Genomic DNA, 26,000 nt, shown 5'->3' on the forward strand with positions numbered 1-26,000 from the left:
GCACAGATGGGTGGTAGCTTCACCCAAAGCAACTGCAGGGAACTGGGAGCACAGCACAAATTGGGATGTTGTTGCATCTTCAAAAGGGGCTTCACAAGCCGACAACAAATTGATGAGGAAATGCAGATAAAAACCACATACATTATTCCTGTGGCCTTCATGTAATGAGGCTGAGATTTAAAAAAAGGTCAGGTAATACTTCTACTGGATGGGTAGAAGGTTAAATGTCCATCAAATCCACTGCTGCAACTATGCCTGCTGTGAATTACTGCAGCACACACTTCAGTTTACTAGAAAGATAACAAATTATTTTGACAGATTTTGCCACACTTTAAAGCGTTTCCCAAGCATTAAAAATTAAAGGTTTGAAATTTAGTGGAAGACAATGAAGAAAATCAAAACCTAAATCCTCCATCTATTTTTCAACAACAGCTGCTATTCCAACACTGTATTCTAAAATCAAGTTTTATAGATGCATTCATGCCAAGCTCAGCAGCTTTGCAGAGAACCTGTCCCAAGCAGACTTTAAAAGAAGAACACATATACTTATAGACAACCTGTCACTTGGAATGTATCTTTTCTCAAAGCAGGATGTGGATGCGTGAGGTTTACAGGCATTAGTTAAGCATGACATGCCTGGCCCAGAGAACACTGCACTTCAATGCTATCAGCTGAGGGTGGAGGCTGTCAAACATCAAAGATAAGGCACCTCTGAAAATGCTAATATTTTATCAATACTTTGGAGCAAAAGATGCTGAAAACCAATTGGGAATGAAGCTGTCAGTATGCCAGCAACCAACTTAAATTCTTAGTAAGATGATGAAAAAACATAATAACATATTAAACAGAAGCACATATAACATGAAGCTTGAACATATTTTCTTTACAGGTACCTTCCACTTCATTTTTGAAATTAACATTACAATTAATAGATAAAAAAGGACAGATTCAATGCAATGACCAACTCCACCTGTGAAAAGTGTCATTCAGATCAGGTATATCTATGCATGAAATGCTCCCCAAAAGAGACAGCCTCTTATAATTTTAGACTTTTTCGATGACAAAGTGTAAAGCATGTGATTCTAAGTATCTTTTAACATTTTTAAGAGTTAGAAAACAAGACAACAACAACAACAAAGACTTTAAGCCTTTGCTCTGATGAAGCAAAGTCTTAAAGTGAAAAAAGTAGTATTAAATACACAAATTCTTGAATGAGATGAGTAAGAACTCATCATGATAGCAAAACAGAATGAAAGTAAAGGGGGTAGTAAAACAGACATCATAAAATTATATTCAGGTTCAAGCCAGTCTTACAACTTCCTCACTCTCTCCCAAAACCCCACAAAAAAACCTTCACACCTTTATATGATTATTACCCCAACTTTTTTGTCCCAACTCTTCCAGTTAGCACTGATGTTAATGTGTCAAAGTTACACACACTAAAATATGTATGCAACACTAATCTGACTTGCTTGGCTTCCTCTACTCCAGCCTGACATAGGAAAACTTATTTGTCCTGCTTTGTCCATTCCCTCAAAGAAACTTGTCTGGCTTGACAAACTCTCTTTCTGCCAAGTATCCCCTGTTCCAACATTTCATTATTTTATTAACTGAATATCCTTAATTTGGGGGGGAAGTGATGAAAGCAAAAAATACTCATTTATATATTAGCTAATTATAATAAAAATAGAGTTTATAGTTTATTGACAGAATTCTTTAATACATAAAGGAAAAAGCTGAAGTTTAAATCACTGGTCCCATTGCTACAATGTGTAAAGAGTACAAGCCAAGACAGCAACAATAGTCCTCTTATGCTCTACTGAGAAGGTCACATACAGGATTAAAGCTGACAAATCTCCATGGCTGCATGGTTCCATAGAGCTTGTGTCTTCAAGATTAAACCTTTGGTTTTTATTAATACTACAAAGAGCAAGAACAAAACCTTGTTAAATCAGATACATAAGCTTATTTCAAGAAATGCCAAAGTCCTAACTCAAATTCAAGAAGATAAAGAAAACCCCATCGCACTCACAGGACGACTGAGGCAAGAGCCCAGGTCACTGAACCCAGCTAATCCCTTGCTAAGTAAAGGTCTCTGCCCAGCTACAGTCTTTGTACCCACAGATCACCATTGGTTTCCTCAGGTCGAGAACGTGCTCAGCTAAGCTTGCACATCTACCAGATGGGGATCAGATTTATTTCCCAGGGTGTTACACTGGCTACCAGCTTCTCCTCTATCTACATTGATTCTGACCAGTTTCGAACTCCTACATGAAGGGTCAGCAGCCAGACTGGAGACCTCCCAGAAGCAGCAGAGTTCAGAACCAGACAGGGTTGCCAGCTTCAGGGAAGGATCAAAGATCCACAAAGCAAACCAGCTCCTTTGCCCCACATTTCCCTGAGGCAGAGTAAAGTCGAGACCGATTCTGAATTGGTGTAATAAACATAGCAGCTAACGGCAGAGTTAATTTCAGATGAAATGCACCACTATTTACAATGTACTAGAGCTGCCCTTCGGCTACAGCGAGAAAAGCACTCCTCACTCCCTGGACAAGTTCAACCCTCTTCTGTTTCTTGACTCATGCTCAAATGCTCAGGAAAGAAAAGCTGCAAGCCTGCAAGGGAGAGAGGCTGGCAGTACACACAGATTAACCAGAAACAGGTAAGAATTAGACATACAGCATGAATGTGACATTTTTGAAGAGCTTTGCAGTGAGATCAGCTGAGAGAGATGAGGTCAAAACAGTGCTGCTGCAACAGCAATCAGAAACATTTCATGGAGGTAAGACCAATTGCACTAACATGCCAGAGGTGTGAAGGTTGCATTTGTCTTGTGAAATACTTTATTCCTGTAACTACAAAACTTTCCCAGAATACTTTTACTATAAAAGGCTCTATCAGAAGTCTGGTTTAAAATCAGTTGCAGGGGATGACGGAAAACAAAGAGCACACACAAGTCAGATTAAGCTTATTTCCCCAAAACAAAGAAACCTTTCTGAACTCCCTCTGACCCATGCTTCTGTCATCTATGGTCCCTCAAGTACCATCAAATTGATTACAGGGGATTTTATAGAACTTAAATAACCCTCAAAGATCCTGCATTTATCCTGCCAGGGATGCGTGACTCACATTTCAAAAAAGGCCACTCTAACACACTTGGCAGCTAAATATATTGGAACCAATTATCACTGCACAACTTCAGTTCTGGTGAGTTCACCAAACTGAAGGACTTTCCTGATACACTGTAAAGGTCCATTCTTCCAGCTGAATGAGCAACTTATAGTTGACATCAAGCTAATTATGTGAAAGCAAGCAATAAGAGTCTGTGTATACTGCTTACAATAATAAATATTTTTTAAAACATAGCCATGTTTTCATGTTTACATTTAAAAGAGCCAAGTTCACTTTTCTTAGGTCAGGAATAGATTAATACTGCAACACATTTCAAGTTCTTATTGAACAAGATGGGGTACATACAAATGAGAAACTGACATTGTATTTTTCTTAGTCTCCCCAAGTGAAAGATGACAGAAAAGCTCCTGAAAAGCAAAGTTCTTTTTGCCTAGGAACAGAAAATGTTTTAGGTGTTTTTTTGGGAAATAATATCCTTTGGACATAAACAAAAAATTAGTAACTCTCTCCTTCTTTAACCAGAGGTCTTTGAAAAACTATTTACTGGAGGGTGGGTTGTATTTTTAATACTTGGCTTGACAATACTGAGGTGATTTATCTTCTCCCTTACACACAGTTCAGTGAAACACCATTTACACAATAGTAGTTGCAAGGTTCTCTGTCACAAGGTTCTTTCATGTAGGCACTTTCACAAATTTTTTTCTAGGACTGCATCCATGCTGGAGCACAGTCAGGAACACAACAAATCTGTTTGATTCCAGAAACAATTTAGTCCTTTTTGTACTGCCTGGGAGCTAATAAGCCCTGCAGGGACTTATCAGGGAATATGCCCCTTTCAGCCCTGAGACCATAGCTGTGCTTGGTAGGACCCAATCCTGCTGCACTGATCTCTCTTTAGTGCCCAGAACAGGTATTCACTCCTCCAGCAAAAGGCACGAACAAAACATGCTGATGGGCTTAACAACTACAAGGCACACCTCCCAGTCAATGCAACCATCTGTAGGGGATGGAGGGAGATGCACTGATCTGTAGGGAATGAGAAAAGTTTTCAAAGGAGAGCAGAGAATGTGGCAGTAAATGCAACAAAGACCCCTCTTATGCAAGTGTTCAACCTCCTACCAGTAAGCAGAGACAGGTGAGAGACAAGCAGGCTCTCCCACCTCTTCATTATCAGGAATAATTTGCCTTAATTGTCTACAATCTTTCACTCTCCTCATTTCAGAGTTAATGAAACAATACCAGACCAGATGGAAAGAAGTACGGGAAGATGCAAGTGAGTGAACAGAGCTTTGATTTGTCCCTGGAAGAGTGTCTCGACCCAGAAGATTAGTCCCTCTCCTTTCTGTCAAGATGGAAAACTGGCCTATGGCAAGGCTTCAAGTGAATGCCTGTCCTGTTTCAAAGCAGTGACAGTATTTTAGCCACTATCGACTGAGTTTGGAACCATTTCTTTTATATAAGCAGATAAACCCCTTCAAACAGTCATTTGCTGGTGAAGATACAGGCTTCAGCCACCTAAAATTCCCTTCAGATGAGAAAAATTTTTTACAATATCATCTCCTAGATAGCTAACTACTCCTTTAGATATATCTAACAAGAATAACAGCTACACAGAATGTTGAAAAACTGCCTCAGTGCCAGATATCAATACAATGCCTACACTCCGCTGCTGTGTTCAGTAACTAAATAATAAACAAATCTGTCATTCATTAGCAAAAAGGTACAGTAGACTGAAGGCATGAACACTGCATTTGCCCAAAGCAGGAAATAGAGGAAAATGCAGTTGTTTCACCTGGAAGAGTCTTACCAAATCCTTGTGATGAAATTAAAAAAAAAATTAGAAATTTTAAAAAAATCCATTTGATGTATTTATACTACAGTTTGCAATGTTATATGGATTTTGTTTCTTGCACAAGACAAATATTAGCAGGCAAAGACCTTAAAAGCCTACTTCACTGTTAAACATTTTAATAGCCAATTCACTTTTAGCTACAAAATTTAATGACATATTATCTGCCAATGCTAGTGGAAACCAGCTGAGGTATGGGACACATGAATATAATTCACAATACGTATGTTTGCAATCAACTAAAATTGTCTTTCATGTGACAATTTAGTTCTTCATAATTAACACTGAAGTGACAATTGTAAATAGACGAAAGACACAATCCCAGTTCTCTAACTATTGAAGATTTAGGTCTGTAATGAAAGCTAAAGCCTTTCATATGATAGGTTCATTTTAGCTAACAGACACAGAAATGGTACTTCATCTGCATCTAACCCATGGAAACGAAAAATATTAATTAGGACAATTGTAAATAACAAGTCTTAAACAAAAGGCTCAGTATGTCTAAAATTTTAACTCTTGAAGTGCTACTACCTTAGGGGTGGCTTTGTGAGATAATGGTTCCAGAAATATTAACTTGAGTGGAAACACAGTTCTCTTTTTTTTTTTTTTTGTACTGCAGACTCTCTCCCAGCGAGTATTCATACTTGTTTGATGAAAATCAGTATATAACTTCTTATTCCTCAAAAGCCCTGAAGACATAACATTGCTAAATTGAAAACACAGATGGCTTTATTACTTCTTGTGCAATATTCTACCAAAAAATCTAATTACTCACAGTCATGCAACCCTACTGGTGATGAAAAGGCTGCACAAGCAATACCTCCATCTCACCAATGCTTCAGGGATTTTAAAAGGACATCAAGGAATCAAATTTAAAGAACTCAGATCAACTTTTGCAGCAGCTGTCAAGTTTGCAGTTAGTATCAAGGGGACAGAGACTGTATTTGATAAAAGAATACCAAGAAACAGTGAATATGGAAATTCAAGTAAGACTTTTTACATTCAAGTTTTTTGAAGTAGATGTACATTAAAGGATTTCATTAAGCTGCACACGAGCACACCTTGCTGCACCTTACTACATCAGTCAGCCAAACTCTGCAAAGCCTTCCTCTCTTCCCCAAGATAGGACAGATTTGTGAGTCCATTCAGGCATCACACAGAAGAGCTTTCAGACTACACCCCAAATTCTTTGTGTACACACACATAGACACTCACTTCAGTGACATCAGTGCATTTTTTTTCCCCTATCACACACTTCATGAGCCAAGGACAAGGCAGGATACTAAGGACAACATGACAAAACCCTTGTGCCATTTGAGACTTTCCCAACACAAGAAGAAAGCTCCTACACCCCCAGTGCTTTAAACCAACAGCCAGGATCACCCCAATGCCAATGGCATCTGGCTTCTGGTACACAGGAAACAGGCTTTTCAGATTTTAATGACAGCTGCTCTATGCACAACGTCTTCTGTATGTGGCTCCCCTTTCAGTCAGCTTCCTGAGTATTTCACCAGATTTCTCATAAGGTGGAGGGAAAATGGACACCCTGACAAATGATTCCTGGCAGGAAGCAACATCCACTTTTAAACAACCCATCATCAGGACTATGCACATGCTTTGTTTAAATGTACTATTTTCATTGCCTTTTCTGACATTGATAACAGAGAAAGCAATTATGTAACTAAAAGGTTCTGCAATAAATACCACTGTGTGGTTTATTATGGCCATAGAAATATATTTTCTGTCTCAATCTTTAGAACTGTAGAAATATGTGCAATCTTCTCAACATTTGCTTATTTATTAAAGCAAACCTAAATGTTTTTCTAGGAAGCGCATCATGTGTGATCAACGTGAGGTAGTAAATAGTAGCTCACAAGCCATGTAGGTAAAAATGAACACACAGCACAACTTAAAGCTTTGCAAAGCAGCAGAACACTTGGAAACAAATGAGGAGTTCAAAAAGAGAGAAGACCGATATAACATGTATCAATAGATCTAATCAGCAGTGACAGACTTTCTCACCACAGATATCCGTGAAGAATGTTTGTTTTCTCAAAATGTGCAGCATATAAAAAGATATAGTGTTTGTTATTTCTGCCACCCAACTTCTGACTGCTTCATGAAGCCTAATATCCATTACCATCTACAGTAAGCTGTTTTGGTCTCAAGTTTTGCTACATTACGCAACTACAAAATGCAGAGACTTTAATACATATGTATCTTGGAGTTGTAGTGCCTCATAGTGTGGTTTTTATTATTCAGAAAAAAAAGACTAGGTCTTGACTTTACATCCTCCATGCTAATTGCTGCTGTCTAAAACTCAAGTATTTGTTTGAGTGAAGAAAGAAATCCATAGTACTGAAGAGGAGTTTAATCCATGCAAAGCCAACTGAGCTGAACTCATAAGCCATAATAGAGGCAGCCAAATCAAGAGAAAATAAGCAGAGAAAGGGAACATCAGATTTCACTAGATAACAGTGACTTCAAAGATATTCTTTCTTCTTCTGCCTCCTTCCTAATATCCCCTGTCTTAGATAACCCAAATCACCATTACAAAGTGTAAAATGATGAAGCAAACTAATCAAAGGAAAATGCCTCCATATTAAGCAAGTTAAATGTGGAGACATCAAATACACAACTGAAATGCTCTGCAAATTTCTGATATTGCTATTCTGCAGCAAACATCAGTATCTGAAGATTTCTACACTGAATGAAAAAAGCATCACAGCAGTTTTAAAAATACCTGTTCATATACACTACAACAATGTACTGCTGATTTACTCATCGCATTAATTGTAATTAATGCTAATGTCAATAATGGATGCTAAAGCAGCAATGCTTTCAATACCAAGATAACATATGTATTTCTGCTCAAAGTGATGATATCATCTTCTCCTCTTGCAACACTATCCTCTACTGTAATTCATTCAAAGTAGATGTTGTATGGCCAGGACTATTTGCTTAAAAGAACATTTTAATGTAGAGTCCTCTACAAGACTTTCCTGTTGTCAGGAATTTCCTGTTCAATAGCATACAAAACCACTTAACTGCTGAATCTCAGCAGTCTCACTTGCTATTCCTAGCAGGAGTCATTACTGATACGTATCTGAAACCTACCTTACTTAACTCAGCTACTGTAAACACGAGACCGGTGAAATTTTGAAAAATAGCCTGTGTTATCATAAGAAATGCCAAAGCTATCAACTTATCCAGAGAAATGTAGGTCAAAGCAGAGTACTCCTGAAAAGTGCAAAAAGTTAATTTCTGTGACAGTGGAATTACTGTCCTTCCTTTTATGAAACTGAGTGCTAAGTTGATTAATGGAATGCTGCATATTTTTACATTACCCGAGGGCAGAAATGACTTACATTAGAGTGACTGGAACTGCTTCATCGATTGATTAAAGAAATGAAGTTTGAGAGAACTGTCGACCAGAAAAACACTTTCTGGGGATCATAGACTCTGCTAAGGCCTAGAATAATATTTTGTTTGACTAGAAAGAAAAATTATCCTCACTTGTATTACTAATACTTGTGTTCTGTCCTCATTTTTATTCAGAATACACAAATACAAGAATACCAGCCTGAAACTGAACTAAAATTTGGCAAATGTAAAGATTTTAAAGGCTATTCCTCCTGAGACCACTATAAAACACTGAAAACTTCTTCAAGCAGGTACTTACAGAGAGCTGATGCAATCTATGTCAGGAAAACCCTCATTTACAGTTTGCTGACAGAAGTGCCATCCAAAAGACTCTGTGCTTAAGACAATTGCAAACACATGAAAGTTAATTCAATCTCTGTCCAACCTTTCTGAAACTGGGCTACTTCCTAAGTTCTAAGATAGTTTTTCAAATCACAAGTTTGCATCTCTGGAGAGTTGCAAGTCCAGCCTGTGTTAATGGCAAACATGAACATATATGTTTGACTTGTTACAAACTTCTGATTTCAGAGGCTGTCTTCCTCTGATTTCTCACCTGCTCTGGCAATCTGAAGGCACACTTTGCTAGTGTGGTTTTACTGATTAGCGTTTTATTATATACTATACTGGTAGAAAACTAGTAAATAGTCAATATTGTGAGTATTTTATAATAATAATAGAACAGTAAAGCTCATGGGGGAAAGAAATTAAAAGTCCAGGTGGCAGAAAAGAAAACAATGCTCAGGTATACTTTGCTTGCTGAGACATAGAAAACTCACCAGTCCTGGACTGATATATAAACTGTTTAAGAGCTCCTTTTTGAACCTGAAGAAACCAAATTTTACACAGATTCACCACTTACCATACAGCAAATCTATCAGTTCACAGATCACACTACCTAACTAGGTTACATGTTAGCACTGAAGAATTGTTCTCAAGAACCATGGTGCATAAAATATGAAAGAAAAATAAATACAAATTCACAATAATTTTAATTTATTTACAACAAAATTACTTTTTATCTAGATAACCAATTAATTTTACATGAAACAAATTCACATTCCCCTCTAATGAACTAAATTTGGCTACCCATAATAGTCTAAAAGTGAAATAACAACAGGCAAAATCTATGAGGCATACAGAAACTCCAAACAACATTTCATGGCATGGAGCAGGTTTCTTTACTAGTGACAGTATTTAGATTACAGTCCCCTATCTAACAAGAGATATTCCATACCTGCCATACAAGTATGTGACTATTTTCATATTAGTCCACAATCCAATAAAATGAAGTTTTCAAAAGACAGCCACAGGTGACATCTTGCTATCAACTGAAGGAACATCAGTTGAAAAGACAGGTTCATTCTTTTGTGAAACCAGCATAGTAGAAGGATTACCACAGGATTATCTCCAGGATAACTGACAGCCTACATGCAGCTCCAAAAAAGCCTTTAAAATTCTTCATATGTTCAACATTCTTCTGGAAGAACACAAGTTTATTTTTATTCTTAAATAGGAAAGCAAAGGAGGGAAAAAACCCCACAAAATCAAAACAGAAGCAAATAACACTTCCTGCAGGTTCAAGAACTATAAAAACCACAGAACCACAGTGGCAGCACTAATGAGCTTCCCCCCTTTAATGACAGATCTTCTACCAAAACACAATAGTCCCCTCCCTCCTAATGCTATGCTGAGAAAAACCATAAAGTCCATCATGCACGGATGAAAACTGAAGAGGGATAAAGGAGAGAGATGCCACCAGCACATAATCAGCCACCCTCACTGACAAATGCTACACAGTAGTCAAGAGAGATTAATTAAAGATTCTTTTGTTAAATCTCAAAGTGTTTCTGTACAGGAGAAAAAAAAAATATGAAATCCCTGCCACCTCCATCAGACATCTTTTTTAATTACTTCCTGATTTAGACTTTGTTCGTTGAGATGCAAACACTGACTTCTGTGCTTCATTCATTTCTAATGTGCCTCACAAAACCAAGATAAATTTAGAGTATCCTTTCAAGCTGAATGTGCTGCAGAAACACCATATCATTTGCAGTCCGTATCTTCCAATATTTACTAGCCAAATTGTAGCCCAAACTGTACCAAGAGCCACATGTCATTTGCCATAAACCAGCATTAGGGTTGCATCTTCCTAATGCACTGAAGAACAGCATTAATGAAGACTTACTATGATGTTCTAATATACTAATTCTGTTGTAAACAAGCTTTATAGAGATATTTTTTATTTTCTTTTATGGAATTAGGGTAGCAGATTGGATAAAATAAGTACCTTAGAGGAACAAGCTTAAAAAAGTATGTTTGAGTTCAACTGCTTTCAAGAGAACCTTAAGTCATAACTAGAAGGAGAATCAAATTATTACATGAATAAAGGAAAAGATGCATAAGCAAATATATAGAGCAGTTATAATTCATTCCAGTAAAAAACAACTCTGGTGGGAAGTTCAAAGACTTGCTCTTGCCTCAGGCACAGAGCCAAATATATACCAACTGTAAATAAAGGCAACAGCACATTAACAACTTACCCCAAGTTAAATTACAGCAAAAAGTATGACTGCGGTAACTGCCCATATGTTAGTTCCTTCCCTTAGGCAAACATGAAGCTCCTTACTGTACCCCTCAAGGGTAAATCATAATTATCTTGTATTTATCATAGGGTAGGATTATATACTGAGGCAACACCCATTGCAGCAAAACTTTGTGGTATATTAAGTTGAGTAATACCCTCAGCTGAGATACACCTGACAATTTTTGTATGTCTAAAATACTATAAATACAAAACTTCACTTATTAATTTCTACTACTACTACTCTTTATTATTTTCACAGAAGTAACAAAAGCAAATCCCTTTTATTTCAAATATGAACCAACAAGTGGCAGAATGTGCTACAGTTAAAAAGTATCTCCAAAGATATTTCTGAAGCTACACTTTGGAAGTGTTGACAAAGTGTTTTGACATCTGTGGTATTCTCCCACACATGCATATCCCTCTTTCCTTTAGCTGAAAATGTTCAACAATTTCATTTAGAAAACTTCGGCTGAAAATGCTGAAAATTTTGGCATTTTGGAAAACAGAGATCACTGATCTCTAACATACACCTTAACTCAGTCACTTCCATTCCTCACAGAAGTCGATGGCAGTCTTTGGAACTCACCATAAACACAGAAGATTATTATAAACACTAAAAACTGAACTCCTCTTAACCAACACATGGTGACCTTTCTGGAAAGCATGTAGATTCTAGTTTGCAATAGTTTACTTTGGAATGAGGTATAACAGTGAAGAACCTGGCACAAGTGATTTATAAAGTAGCTCTCCTTCCATCCTAAGACACAGATTCTTAGACTCAGGATGGATTTCTAAGAACCACATCCCCTTTAGCACAGCTTATTCCTCTGGCACAGCTTTGAGTAGGAAGCTGCAAAAGACAAGAGTACTAGAGAACCTGCAGGATGAGATGTTAGTGAATACAAACACACAAAGCAATTTATTAATGTTCACCTCTGCTGGTTCAATAGGCTGGGGTGGATCTCGTGACATACTCCCTTAAGCTTCAGCACAGTGAACATAACACCCAATTTGCTCTAGTACAGCAGCCTTACATCCCCAAAGTAATCCTTCCACATCCAGAAAATTTATCTAAATCCAGAAGATTTATTTGTCATGTGGATTCCAAGATGCTTTCAGTTCTTCATAGGTTTCAGAAAGGAAGTATTAAAAAGTACTGAAAATGCACCTTTTTATAACAAAAAGCATGGACAGCGGGATAGAGCTCCATAGTCAGCTGCTCAGCAGCAAGGGCAACTGAACTTCACAGCAGCTCTTTTTCACTCTGTCACCTTCCTGTGCTGCTTCTTACAGCTGTTCTTGGTTCTACTCCAAACTGGGGGCACAGGAACTGGCCACAAAAAAATGACCAGAGAAATTTCATTGTCTATGAAGAACACAGAGCATGGTAATGCTTGAAGTAAGCAAAGCAAATACTATCCCTTGATTCACCAACAATACTTTAAATAAAAACATCAGCAAATTTAAGTCAATAATAATTTCCCTAAATGTCCTGTCTCTGAAATATATAATAGTTCTTAACAATGGTTACTAAAAATTCTTTTACTTTCACAAACATCAGTGTTTTTCAAAAGTATACTTTTACAATTCCATAATGCATATTTCTGAAAAAAAGGATCACAAGTCAAATTTCACATCTAAATGAAAAGTCATAGCTCAGACTGACAATAAGCTAACCTCATAATGATGAGCAGTATTTCTTATTTTCTTGAGAATCAAGGGTGAGTATAACAAAGACAGGAAAGCCTGCAGCTTCAGACAAATCCATCCACATTAGTGCAAACTAGGGCAGGCCCATGGAATGTTGCAGTAGAAACTTACAGTAAAACCTATTCCTTCTGCCATAAATAAACCCCAAAACTAAAACCCAACCCACATTTTAATTACAGCATTTTAAATACAACACCTCAAAACTGTAACACTTGGCACTACTTACAAGTTACTGAACATTATATGGAAATGCACTCAGAGTATCCCTGTTCTCTAAAATCTAATATGAAGAATAAATCCTGAATAAAATACATAATGCAGCCATTCTTCTCATGTTTATTTACATGTTCTGCCACAATTTGAAAGCACTAGCAATTGTACTGCTATAATAACATGCAAAGAGATAAACCAACACTTAAGATACACTAAACTGTAAAGACAGGAGTTCATATGCAAGTGATCATCCCTTGCCTGCACTGCAGGGCCAGTCAGGTGAGAGAAGATTACTACTACAAGTCACGTTTAACAGCTCAGACTTTTCATACACGAGACATCGGAGATTAAATATTGATTTTACATTATAGCTGTTCATTATCACTAGGAACACTCACTCCTTTTAGCTAAATTGTAGCCAATAATTTGATTAGTCATAACCCACAATGAAGACCAAATTACACAAAAAATCCTGCAATAAGTTTTATAACACCTCTGCAACATCATGCTGCTTTCTTTAAATACTTAGCCACAGTTTATGCAAGCTTGGCACACTGAACGTGGGATGTACTTCAGCTACATCTCCTATAGCCTGTCCAAATTAAAAATGTGAGCTGGAGACATTTCTTTCTATACAAGTTTCTTGAATATTCCCTAAAATTATGTTTTCTTTTTGCACCTTTTCATAAGCATGAAGAAACATGAGAGATGATGCTTGGTTCACCAGAATTTCCTCTCAGCTGAAACTGCATTTGTAAATACATTTTGAAAAAGCAAAACTCACATCTGGCATTGCCTATATTCAGACACTTGGCAAAAAGAATTTGTTGAGAAGTTCCATCTGTGCTTCTCCTATAGCATCTACATGCCATTCAGATTGCAAGAAACTTCATGGTGGGTTCCCATGATAGTCACAAGCAAGATGCACAGAACTAGTTTTAGAGGCAACTAAGTATAAGCTGCTCTTTGGAAGTACCCAGGCATTTTTTCCTCCATTAGGCAGGGAAAAAACTGGGCCCAAATCTATAACTTGAACAGATTCTTTGTTCAGTTCTTTGCTTCGAAGGCCAGATTCTTCCCAGGGCCCTGGTTTCTCTCCTGTAAAGCATAAACTAGATCCTACTGTCTTGTCAGCTACAATCACTTTCTCCAATTACAGGTGAGGCTGGGATCAACATCAGAGTCAGCAGAACCTACACACTCACCACCTTTGCACCCTGTGGTGCCAAAGCAGGGAGTTCTGGGCAAACCACAGAAAGGACTCAAAATGCTGCTGCACTGCACAAGATAAGACCTTGCATCATTGCTGAGACACCTCTTTCCTTGTCTAACCCCAAACGTGGCATTATGCCATTGCAAGCAGCACACTTGGATCAATATTTCCTGAAATTAGCAGCAACTAACAGTTTCTAAATGCATTTTGAAGTGCACCCTTACTGACTGCAGCAAAAGCAACCATTAGCCATGACTTTCATGAATTCATGCAGAATTCATCCAAGTAGCCATTTTTGGATAAGCAACTTATCCTGACCTGAGAACACTGCTAAGGGATAGCTGTTAAAATATTAAACACAGCTGTTGAGAGAGGGCAACACAGTAGCAGTGTTAAGCATCTAGTACACAGATGCAGTTACTGACAACTCTTAATCCTGACAGGCTGTGTGAGCTAGAAAACAGGTTTGCATCTTGGAACATTATGTAACAAAATTGGTGATAAGCTATAAAAAAAAAAATGGCTTGCTCTTAATCTTGTTAATAAACCGTTACTTCCAGGAAAGAGCTGTAGTGCCCTACATATGTTTTAATCTTGTTTTATAAGTCAAAACACTAGCAAAATAATGTATTTATTCAGCAGCTATGATTCTGATGAATCATTCCTTGCACCCAAAAATAATTTTAGGCATATGAGTGCTAAACTCATGACAGCTCAGCAGAACCTTACACTGGAGAAGCATGCAGCTGTTTAACATGAGAATCACAAAGAGCAGCTTTCTCAGAGGAGCAAACTGCTCTAAGACCTTTTATCACAGGCAGAGAACATATCTGTCAGGACAACCCAAGAAGCAGAACAGTAACTACCTGCTCAAATAACAAAAAAAAATCAGCATAATGGGCTTCCCTCACACTGCTCGTCAGAGTGAAGGGCAGGAAGGCTGACCTTATGAAATTACTTCAAGCAATTAAGGTACTGATCAACAAGTTCATCTGCTGGAGCTCAGAAGCTTGACACAATGAGACCAATCTCCTGTTCTTTCCTCACTAGGAAAACAGCTATAAAATGGCGTTGCTTGAAAGAAAGAAGAGGGAAGACAGACAGGAGGGGTTTTTAGCTTGGTTTCTGTTTGTTTTAAGGTATGACAAGCCTGACACAGGAAGGAGGAACAAGGACTGATATGTAGAATCAACAGATAGCTACCCAAATGTCTGTCCTGGCATTTTGCCAGTTGGATATGACTCACACCGGCAATATTTTGATTAACAAGCTTTGGAAGGAGTTCAATATTTTATCCACTACAAGACCCATGACACATACTGCAAAAACACTGAAGTCTATGTAGCTTGACAAGAAAGTGTCAAACTAATTTCTGGGTTTTGTCAAGTATGTTTCTTCAGAAGCCTCTTCACAGGCCAATTTGCGCTACAATAGGATATGCTGCAAAAGGAGCAAAAAGAATAAAGTAGGCAAAAGCAATTTAAACCATTCCATAATGTTCTACACAAGGCTCTGTCCTAATCCCTTTCTCATTCTTTGGCTATAAAGGTAATTAGAACAACCAGAGTAGAGAGGGCCCTCCTGTGAGCACAGGCATCTAATTTTTTTCTGCAAATAAAACACTTCTGGAAAATTGATCACAAATCACTGCATTTGTCTTGGCTACAACTGAAAATGTGACTCTATAAAGGTAGCAAAGTTGATACTCAGCAATCCAGCTACGAAAGACACAACATCAAGCAAGACATGGTGATGTTTCTGCCTGTGGGCAACAGTCAGTTCTCAACACTTCCCTCGTGCTGCTCCAGCAAACCAAACATAAGTATATTAAGCTGTAAAAGTGTTATGATCACATATATGATCACATATGATCACATGTGGCACCAGAAGGTCTGTAGTTTTTCTTTGTAAATACATTTTCTCAGGTGATTAACAGCAGTGGTTCAAACAAAAGAAAACCACTCTGCCTGCAAAGAAGCACCTATCATCCCTGCCCAGTTCAAGTTTTACCACTAAAATACCAGCGTGCCAATGGCTGATCCAGCATTCACTATGGTGATGGAAACTCTTCTTAGCCAATGATTACAGCAAGACAGCTTAAGTCACTCCAACCATGGCCTCCTAAGGTAAAGTAGCCGCTGACAGGTAAAGCTCTGCTCTGTTTGCAGTCTGCTCTGCTTACAGCTGATCAGCACTGAGCCCTTCCTATGCCTGAACCCTTCTGCCCTTCTAATCTGCCTCTCTTTGTACCCACTCTGAATGTTAGAATTGGAACAGCCATTTTTTAACCTGTCCACATGGCTAAAACATAACAGATCAGCAACATCTACCACAATAAGGTAATCCATCAATTATTTTCTGTGAAATCATAATTTCACTTATTTAAAACACCTTGACTTCTCAGCATTCCTGACCTAAAACAAAAGGATGTATGTGTTTATACAGTAGGAACTGTAAAAACAAAACCAAAGGGGGACTTGATTTTGCCCACAGTGGATGAGAATAAACAATGGCATATTTAAACAGTCTTGAAAACTGAATAAGCAATCAAGAAATAACAGACAGCAAACACTTTTACACATCTGTTTATGTATGAAGGCCTACCTCACACACAAGCATTTGGGCTTGGAAGCTCTTATTAGCTCTCCTCCGTCATTTCTTTCAAAAAATTAAATATTTTAAAAAAAGAGGACAATGTCCTTCCTGAGCTACAGACAACAAAGATGTTATGCACAGCAAAATATTAGATGTTTAACGCTCAACACAGTCGAGTCTTTTCCATTGCTGACATTCTGCAGCTGCATGCAGTCTGAAATTGAAGATTAATAAATCTGTACATGAGGAAACAAGTCATTAGCACGTCCAGTCAACTTCCTCAAAAAGCCATCTATGATTCTTAGTGTCTCAGGAGCCCAGAGACAGCCTGCAGTGGCAGAAGGGATGCACACAAGGTTGTCCTGAGCATACACACCAAGAAATTCAAACCAATTGCCTTCCTAGTTACACCAGATCTGCCTTGTTTGTCTGCTTCAACTGATCCACAGTAAACTCAGCCCATCCATTTGCAAGACTGTGTTATAATTTTAGCTACAGTGGCTCTGGGTGACAACACTAACACAGGGGTAAATAAAAATGTAACGCTACTGCCAAAGTCCACAACAAACACATAATCAAACCAGAAAGATAATGGGTGAACAAGTGACAAAGAACAATAAGTATTATTAATCTCATTTGAGGTTGAAAGCCATAGCAAAAAAAGAAACTAAAATGATACGAAGCAGTAAGGCATAACAAACCAACCACTCTACTCACTAAACATGTACACATATTTATCTTATTATCTTACCAGCTGTAGCCAACTAATTTTTTTTCACAATGTACAAGACCAAACTGTCTTGATAACAGTGGGAGATATAGTTGTGAGAAAAACTTAAATTAGAGAACCACTGCAAAAAATCCTCACTGCAGAGAAATTCAAAACAGCTTTGTAGCAGAAAATGCAGATCACTAGTATGGCTTTTCTCCATACATGATGTCATTTTGTTTACAGAATATGAAAAAATTAGTTAACATGTAAACCCAGCAATATTATAAAAAACATTAGAATGTTAGCTCTAAAACATTTGTCATTTTACCACCTTAAAAACATTTATTGGAAGTAAAGATAAGCTTCACTTCTTGTAGTATGCTAGTTAACTGTTCAGCTGCCATTAGAAAAGCAAAATTGAAGTTATCAACCACTCACAGATTTTTAGCTTTCATTATCCTCCTGATAAAGTGGAAATCTATCCTATATTCATTTAAGCATTTCTTGATCTTTAGAAATAATTGTTACCAATAGGAATAATACAGAGAGATATGTGAAAGAGCTACTTAAATCTTGGTGGGGAAAAGCACCCAAAAATAACACCATGATATGAAGAATTATACAGAAACCCTATTTTTTAAGAAAGCATCACACACAAAAGCTTCAACAGCTCCATTTAAAGTCTAATGCTGCTACCACAAATTAATGACAGGAATTAAAAAAAAAAATTCAAAACCATACCTTTAGATATAGCTTGGTTTTGAATTTGTTAAAAGAAGTCTAAAAGTCTAACATATAATATACAAATATATATATATGCCAGCTTTTTTATCTTAGAAAAGATTACAGAACCCTTAAGAGTTTCACTTCTAAAGTGAAACTACATGGTAAACTTTGCCAGTTGATAACTTTCTAAATACAAACACAATAGGGCCAAGAACATCAAAGGAAATCTAATCTCTTTTCTTACAGGTTGAAAAATCTAATCTATAGCAAGATCATGTAATTTTCTTTTATATTTTCAATCACGTAGTAAGACAAAAAGATGTGCTGCACATGAAACACCAAAACCAACCAGAGCAGCCTGATTTTAAAAAAGGAAGATAAAAAAGGTCATAGCTTTTAAGTCAGAAATAAGCTTTGAGATTCACTTCTGCTTTGTCACTTCAGCTCATTATACAGCAGCACTTTAACATACTTTAATACTGGCAAAAGGCATAACTTTGTAAGAAGACAAAAGTCATATATACTTGAAATATACCTACCTTCCCAGTGTTTTAGCTGTCTTCTCACACCAGTTTTCTACTTGTGAAATTGCCATGAAAAACTTCAGTAGCACAATAAAAAAACACAGAGACCAGCAGAAATTTTCTCTATCTAGGCATTCCAGTCAATTTTCTGTGAGCATGCCTTTCATTCTTGTCCCTCCTACTCCCACTGTAAATCTATTGTATAGAACAGGTAAGATGCCCCAGCACTTCCCAGATGTGGTATGCTTGCTCCAGTAAGATACAACCAGTCATGGCACAAAAAGCCAGAGAGAGCTCACACACTCACCCTCTTTAAACTGTTTCTTGAATCTCTTGGCTGTGCTGTAAAAAATTACCAGAGTAATCAGAACAACCTATGGTAGAACAAACAGTCAAAAAAAAAAAAAAATTCTGTGTGCCATCCTCACATCCTTATGCAGTTTTTTCTCCCTGCAGAAAGCTTGCACTACCAACCCAAGCAAGAACTTGCACAGCATGCTAAAATTGAAGTAGGCCTATGCTGCAAGACACATTTCTTGCTCCTAATGTTCCAGGTGAGAGAGTTTCAATTGCACACGGTGTATATGCCTAGTTTTCTGTGGAGTTCAGTCATCTTCCTGCTCTGTTGACTTCAGCTTGATACTAAATGAAACAGATGATGCCTGAGATAAAAGTAGCATAGTAAGAGAATGTGCAGTTGCCAACCATAGATAGAGAGTTCAGAGCATTATGGATAGTAAATAATTATGTGTTCAAAGAAGGTAATAAAAAAATCAAGCATAATAATTCCAGGAAATGTTGTTGAAACTAGTAAGAAAAATACTGCATCTACCAATTCAGGTCTCTATCTGTAGTGCCCTTGTCACATACCAAATTTCCTCAGCGACCTTGCCAACAAGTTTCTGTTTTCTTCTGGATTATTTCTGTTTGCCATCATTTTGTACACAGACTACTGAAAGCAAAGTTAAGTTATCTCAATACAATGGATAACACATCCCATTGCCTGCTCCGGGGGAAAAAGATGGGTTGAACCTCTTCACTTTCAGATGTCTGCATGTAGACAAAGTTTCTGAATAAAAAGACGGAACTGACTACAGCAGGGAAAAAATTCTCTTAACAAAAACTTCTGCTTTTGTTGCGTCAAAAGCTACTTAGCCTTTACCCAGGAGATATACACAGGTGATTTAGAGACCATTTCTGAGGTTTAATCTAGGATAGACTAAATGCAAAAATTAATTACTACTCAGTAATTGAATTCATGTGGAGGAGTTTGAATATTTCTTGCCTCTGTGACAGGAATGATTATTAATGCATAGAACCCCACAAAAATGCTGTGTTCTCTGGTTTCCTCCAAAGCCAGTTGGTAATAATCAAAATACACCAATATTTTTAATCCTGTTTTTATCCTTACCTCAGCCTTTCCTCTTCTTTCTTACGAAGGCTGAAATCTCGCTGAACCACCTGGAGCACATGCTCTGCTTCTTCATCAGTCAAGCCAGAAAGGTCCAGTTTTCTCCCCATTATACACTGGGTCCTGGGTATGAATAACTATAAGGAATATCTGAAATCAGAAAAAGAAAATAAAATAGAAAAATAAATTGAAAGCACTCATAGTTTTCCCAAGTGCATGGAGATCACAGGCACAAAAAGAAAGCTGGTGCCATAAACATCAGAAAAGAAAACATTTGAACCTTTTTGGCTGGAAAACACCTTTTACACTGAGTCCAGCCATTAAACCAGCACTGCCCAGACCACCATTAAACCCTGTCCCTAAGTGTCACACCTGCACATCTTATAAGTACCTTCAGGAATAGCAACTCAACCACTTCCCTGGGCAACCTGTTCAAATGTTTGACAAACCCTTCAATGATGGAATTTCTTCTAAAATCCCATCTAAACTTCCCTTGTACAACTTGAAGGATTCAATTCAGAATTATTTTGCAGGTTCCACGCACTGAAAGCAACCACCCCCCATTCAAATATAAATGAAAAAGATAAATTTTTTGGGATAAGAGATGCTGAGGACAAACCTCAGTGTTTCTCTCAAAAAGGAACATGTTTAACTAAGTCAGGTCAAATCAGGTTTAGATTTTTCTTAAGATTTTATAAAATTCCTTGCAGTGCAATCCCTGCCACTGTGTATGAACAGAGAAAATACTCTGCTGTAATGCTCAAAAATGTTTTATACAGCCAACTAAGAAATCAGGAATTATTTTAAAGCACCATTTTAAAAAGTAAGCATGTAAATTTTAAATGGATTTCCCCAAGTGACTGAAAACATTTAGATGTCACTACCTATATTTAGACGTTACCACTATAAGGTTGGAGGAGAAAAAGTAGTAGTTAATGTGTGTGAATTGAAGGTACTATAAAGTTTGAGCTAGAGCTTGGTCCATTAAGTTTCACTAATGAAATTTTTTCTAATTTATTTTCTCATTACTTTTACTCGTTTAATTGAATTCTTTACCAGAATTCAGCTCTCAGTATTAACTTGTGTCATTTGATTTATGCAATTATTTGGGCAATCATAGAGGTGTCTATCTTCATGTTGTGTTACAGCTTCAGAAACATAAGACTTTGCATCTTTGTTATGAGCCTCCAGCAATGTATATAATAACCACGAACACACTAAAGTTCCTACACAGTATACAAGAGGTAACTATTACTGACTCTTCATCCATGGTGAGTGGGAAGTGGATGAGGCTATGTAAAGCATCTAAGCTGGTTCTGGCTCAAGAAAACCGCACCTCTAAGGAGAACTGCTAAGGCATACAATTAAGAGCTCCAAGTACTACTGCAAGTAGAACCATGGGGGAAAAAACCAGTTTTATTTTCTAAACATTTCTTTTGCTACACAGATAATGATGTAAGATGTGGTTGGTTGGGTTTGGGTTGGGTTTTTTTTTAGTTTGCTGGGGTTTCTTTTATTACAATATTTACCCTCCTACCATCATCTGATTACCATTCTTCAAACAAGAAAAACACACACACACAGAAGGAGGGCACTGCTCAGTTCTTCTATTTTGGTTAGGCTATTCATGAAGTTTAAAATAAACTCATGTTCAAAAAAACAACACTTCACCAAAACCAAGCTGATGGTATACAAGCTTAGGCGGAATCAAGATGACAAGATCCCTCCAACAAGATATATGCTCACCACACAGCTGAAAAAAAGTCACAATGTTCTGGCTTGACTCTGAACCTACTAACGAAGATGACAATGAGAATTTAATAAAGGCTATAAAAATTTACTTCTAAAAAAAATTACCCTGATCTGCTTAGAAGAAAAGTGCCAAAGAAACAAAGGACTGTATGTAGTCTTCATTAATCTCACTTGCAAGACCAAGAATATATGTTAAAATAAAGACTGGCTAAAACATAGCGAGGAACAACTGGCAAGATGGTTTTTTTTCAATGCCACACGTGCATAAACCTTCCCAAAATTTTCAAAGGAATATTAAGATTTTCCTCTGTCCTTCCACCTACACTTGTTACACCAAAACCTCACTGAGCACTGGCAAGGAAAATATAAGGGTTTGCTGAGGTAACACTTGGGTTGAAGCTCAAAGACAGAGCATGAAATGCCCTGGGACACATCCTTCCCTTCAGGCTTAGGGATATCTGCTCAGCTCTTTCCACACAAAGCACTTGAGTGCAAAGGCATCTCTGCCTTTCTAAAAGCACGGAAGGGCTTCACTACAGGAGAGCCACATCCATGGGGAAATAAGCTGGGCTTTTCCAAGTAACTTTTTTCATGCATATACACTAAAAGGGAAAATACAAGATGCACAGTAAAAGGAAATAAAACCTTTTCGAGCAATTCCTGGAGCCAGCAGAGACACCTGCATGCTAGGGCTACAATCTTCTGAGACACAAGATGATGAAGGTAACTGGAATTTCCCAGTATCTTAAGCATCAAGTCAACAACTGTAATTAACATTTTCCTAACATGTTCTCCCTTCAGGTCTTCATCAAAACCCTTCTGGAAATTGTTTAAAAACCAATAATGTTTTTCCACTTATGCAAACTGGTCACCAGTAAAGAAAATTGTCCCTGTGAACAGCTGCCAGTGCTGATTGTGACCATGTATTAGAAAGGGGAAGTTAACCCCTAAATTTGGGAATAAGTGGCCAGCCCCACCACCTCTGATTATCTGGGGTTGGCAAAGACTTCATTTCAAGTATATATACTTCAAAATCAAAAGCAACTTTAACTTTAGACTTTCATGTGGTTTCGTTCTCAATGGTATTCTCAGTTTGCATTCCAATACTACATTAACCTCTAAGGAATGCTATGTGTTTTCCTAGGAAATAATTTTTCATCACATTACTAAATCACCTCTGATCTGGGAGTATCACAGCAGTTTATAAATATTTATGAACAATTCTCAAATGTCCTTTCTGTGGTAGATGCAGATTATGCACTTTGGAAATACACAATGGCAAGTCCCCTAGAGGAAATGTAACAAGTTACACTTAAAACTACCTTAAAACACACAAAATAGCTTCTAAGCCTAAAATAACTTCTGGCCTCAATTAAAATAACTTACATGAGGCTGTTCAGATGATTGCTTTCATGAGTACTTCTTTCGTAAAGCTCAAACTGAATACAAAATCTAAGATTTCATAGACTTTACAAGGAGTAGTATCACACCCTAGAAAACTTTTGCTCAACAAATTAAAGCACTGTAAAAGAAAAGCCTAGGCTTACAAGGCACAATTGGGAACTGTTTGAGTAATACTCTAATCTTCACATTTTTTACAGTCTATTTTAAAATCTAATTAAAATTTCCACATTAAAAACACTTATTGAGTTTAACCTTAAAAACAAAACCAAGCCCCAGCAAAAAGAAAAACAAGCAAATGAAATGTTTTTCAAGAACTGCAAGCAATGCATGGTTTTAACACATACAAGGGCATCAACACAGGAAACAAGGGCAAGCAGTGCATTTCCTACTCATCCATATGACAGCTAAGCTGTTTGGAGTCGGAGTCTCAGCAGATGATTAGCATTACTGGGACGGTGGGGTGAAAAAAAAGTTTTTTGGGCTAAGTGACAACTAATATTTAAGACAGATTCTCGGCTTGATAAAGAACCACATTATAAAGTTAATTATGCAAGCGGTCACACTGAATATTTTACAACACAGAGCTCTTAGTTTTATGCTGTAGCAAAGCAATCAGCACTAGTGGGGCTGCATCTGGAGTCCTGTGTCCAGTCTGGGCTTTGCCAGGACAAGAAAGATACTTATGGCCACAATGATGGTTAAGAGACTGGAGCATCTTTCACAGGCAGTGATGCTGAGAGTATTAGGACAGCTCAGCCTGGAGAAAAGAAGGCTTGGGGGGTATATACAGTGGGTATCTAGAAGAGAGCTCTCCAAACAAGAATATCCTACAATTCTTTCAGTTTCTGAGCACATTTTTAATCAAGATTTCACTGGTCTCCACAACACAGTATGTTTTGCTCTAAAATGCTGTTGATGTGCATTGATGAAATGTAATACCTGAGGAACCAAGACCACTCCTTCAACTAAACTCCTTCAACCCAGTTATCTGCAATTGAAATATTTCATATACAATACCTTTCCCCCACATAGTCTCAGCTTGAGAGTCATCAAACTCTTCTTCAGAACTGTTCTACTCAGTTTTGCTACTTGACCACTTCGAAAATTTCCAGGTAGAAAATCAGTAAGAAACCTACTACTAATTATATCTTTGCTTCTGTCACCAACAAGCTCATCTTTCCTTCCTTTAGCAGTCTGTCAGGACCCAAATAATACTGCTCAATCTTTCTTGTCATTCTTTCCAGAATTCTTTTAGTACTATAAGAAATTTCTCATATAATCTTACTGATGAACATTTTCCCCTTTTAAATCATACAAGATAGTCCCCTTTATAAAACAAGGAGGAAGACAAGCACTTTGTCCTCAACAGAGCACCTTCACCACCCTCGTATTTTAAAAAGTTTTGTTTACTGAATTGTCCAAAAGAAGTTGCCAATTTGCTCATGTGAAGTCATTATGATAATTTTTGAAAGCAAATATCACAAAACTGTGACATAATGCCATACTCTTCATTTGGAAAATAAAAGGTAATAGTGCTTTGAATTATGTCAACACACTTGAATAAAACAGACTTCAGCCATAAGCCAACATTTTAAAAACATCACTTTCCAAAGTAATTTCTACTACAGTTAGCACACCATTAAGTCTGAAATGAGGCATAATTAACACTGGCCCCAGATTTGTTAATCTTTTTTAAACTCCAAGAATGTCTAGAAACTTGAGTAAAAAACACTGAGTATTCTTCTCTTTAAACTCAAAATGAACAAATGTCTCAAAATAAGAAAAGGGAAAATATACTCATCAGAAATAAAAGGCCATCTCATTGACTGAAAAATTAAATACAACCCACCTGACTTCATCATGGGACTGACTTGTATCTGGTGTATCCCATTTTAAATGAGATGTAAGATAAAGATCTCAAAGACAATGTTATTCTTTGTACCCACACTGATTTTAACTTTTACTGCACATATTTCCTGGTCTACAACCAAAGCAAAAAAATGATCATGCTTTCAGCCTTGGACAATTTTATGAGAGATTTGCAAGCAGCAAAACAAATGGCTGGCAAGCTCCTGAGCAAAGTTACATTTGTTTCACTGGGGAGTGTGAGGGTTAAGCAGCTGGTTTTAAAACATGAACTTCATTCAGTTCTTCAGGGAGAAATGTTCCTTATTAATGCAAGTTATTACAATAATTGTACGTATATTTATCTAAAAGACTGCCGAACATACCATAATGGGTGAAACTGTAAACCTTACAGGTCAAAGGTTAGTACTGCATGGTTTTAAATTTTAAGCTATGTAGGAAATAAACAGGAGTTTCACACTCTTCCTCTTGCTTCTATATTTTATGTTATTTTAAGTACTGCATATGAAATAGCAGAAGGTTCTGGTGACAACTGGGATAGAGCTCATTTTCTTCTTAGTAGCTGGTGGGGTTAAACTACGACACAGAATTAAAAATATCAGTGAAGTCACATTCCATTCAAGAAAGAATGGCATCTCTCATATAAGGATAGCACTCTCCTAAAGGCAGAACACAGCACATAAAAGTGTTTCTAAAAAATGGAACCTGTTTTATTTAAATAGAAATAAAACTTTAGAAAAGACTAAAGGTTGCACTGTAGAACCTCATTTGTCATCTACCTCTGACAGTTCAAAAAAAAGTCATATTAAAAAGAGAATCTGTATAACAACTAATGACCATTTTATCCTTATGTATCAGGCCTACAACTAATACACAAGTACAAATC

At 37.2% G+C, this 26,000-nt stretch overlaps 1 protein-coding gene across 1 annotated transcript in view; it reads right to left on the reverse strand.

Annotated features, from left to right (window-relative positions):
• MYRIP (myosin VIIA and Rab interacting protein) overlaps positions 1-20,490 on the reverse strand; it is a 191,834-nt gene extending 171,344 nt beyond the window's left edge. Inside the window, 1 exon segment of the mRNA XM_084206520.1 lies at positions 20,093-20,490. Coding sequence (XP_084062646.1) covers positions 20,093-20,202 — 110 coding nt within the window. The 5' untranslated portion in view covers positions 20,203-20,490.
• Between the last annotated feature and the right edge of the window lie 5,510 nt (positions 20,491-26,000).

This window comes from Fringilla coelebs (assembly GCF_963513975.1).
Source record: "Fringilla coelebs genome assembly, chromosome: 1".
NCBI lineage: Eukaryota > Metazoa > Chordata > Aves > Passeriformes > Fringillidae > Fringilla > Fringilla coelebs.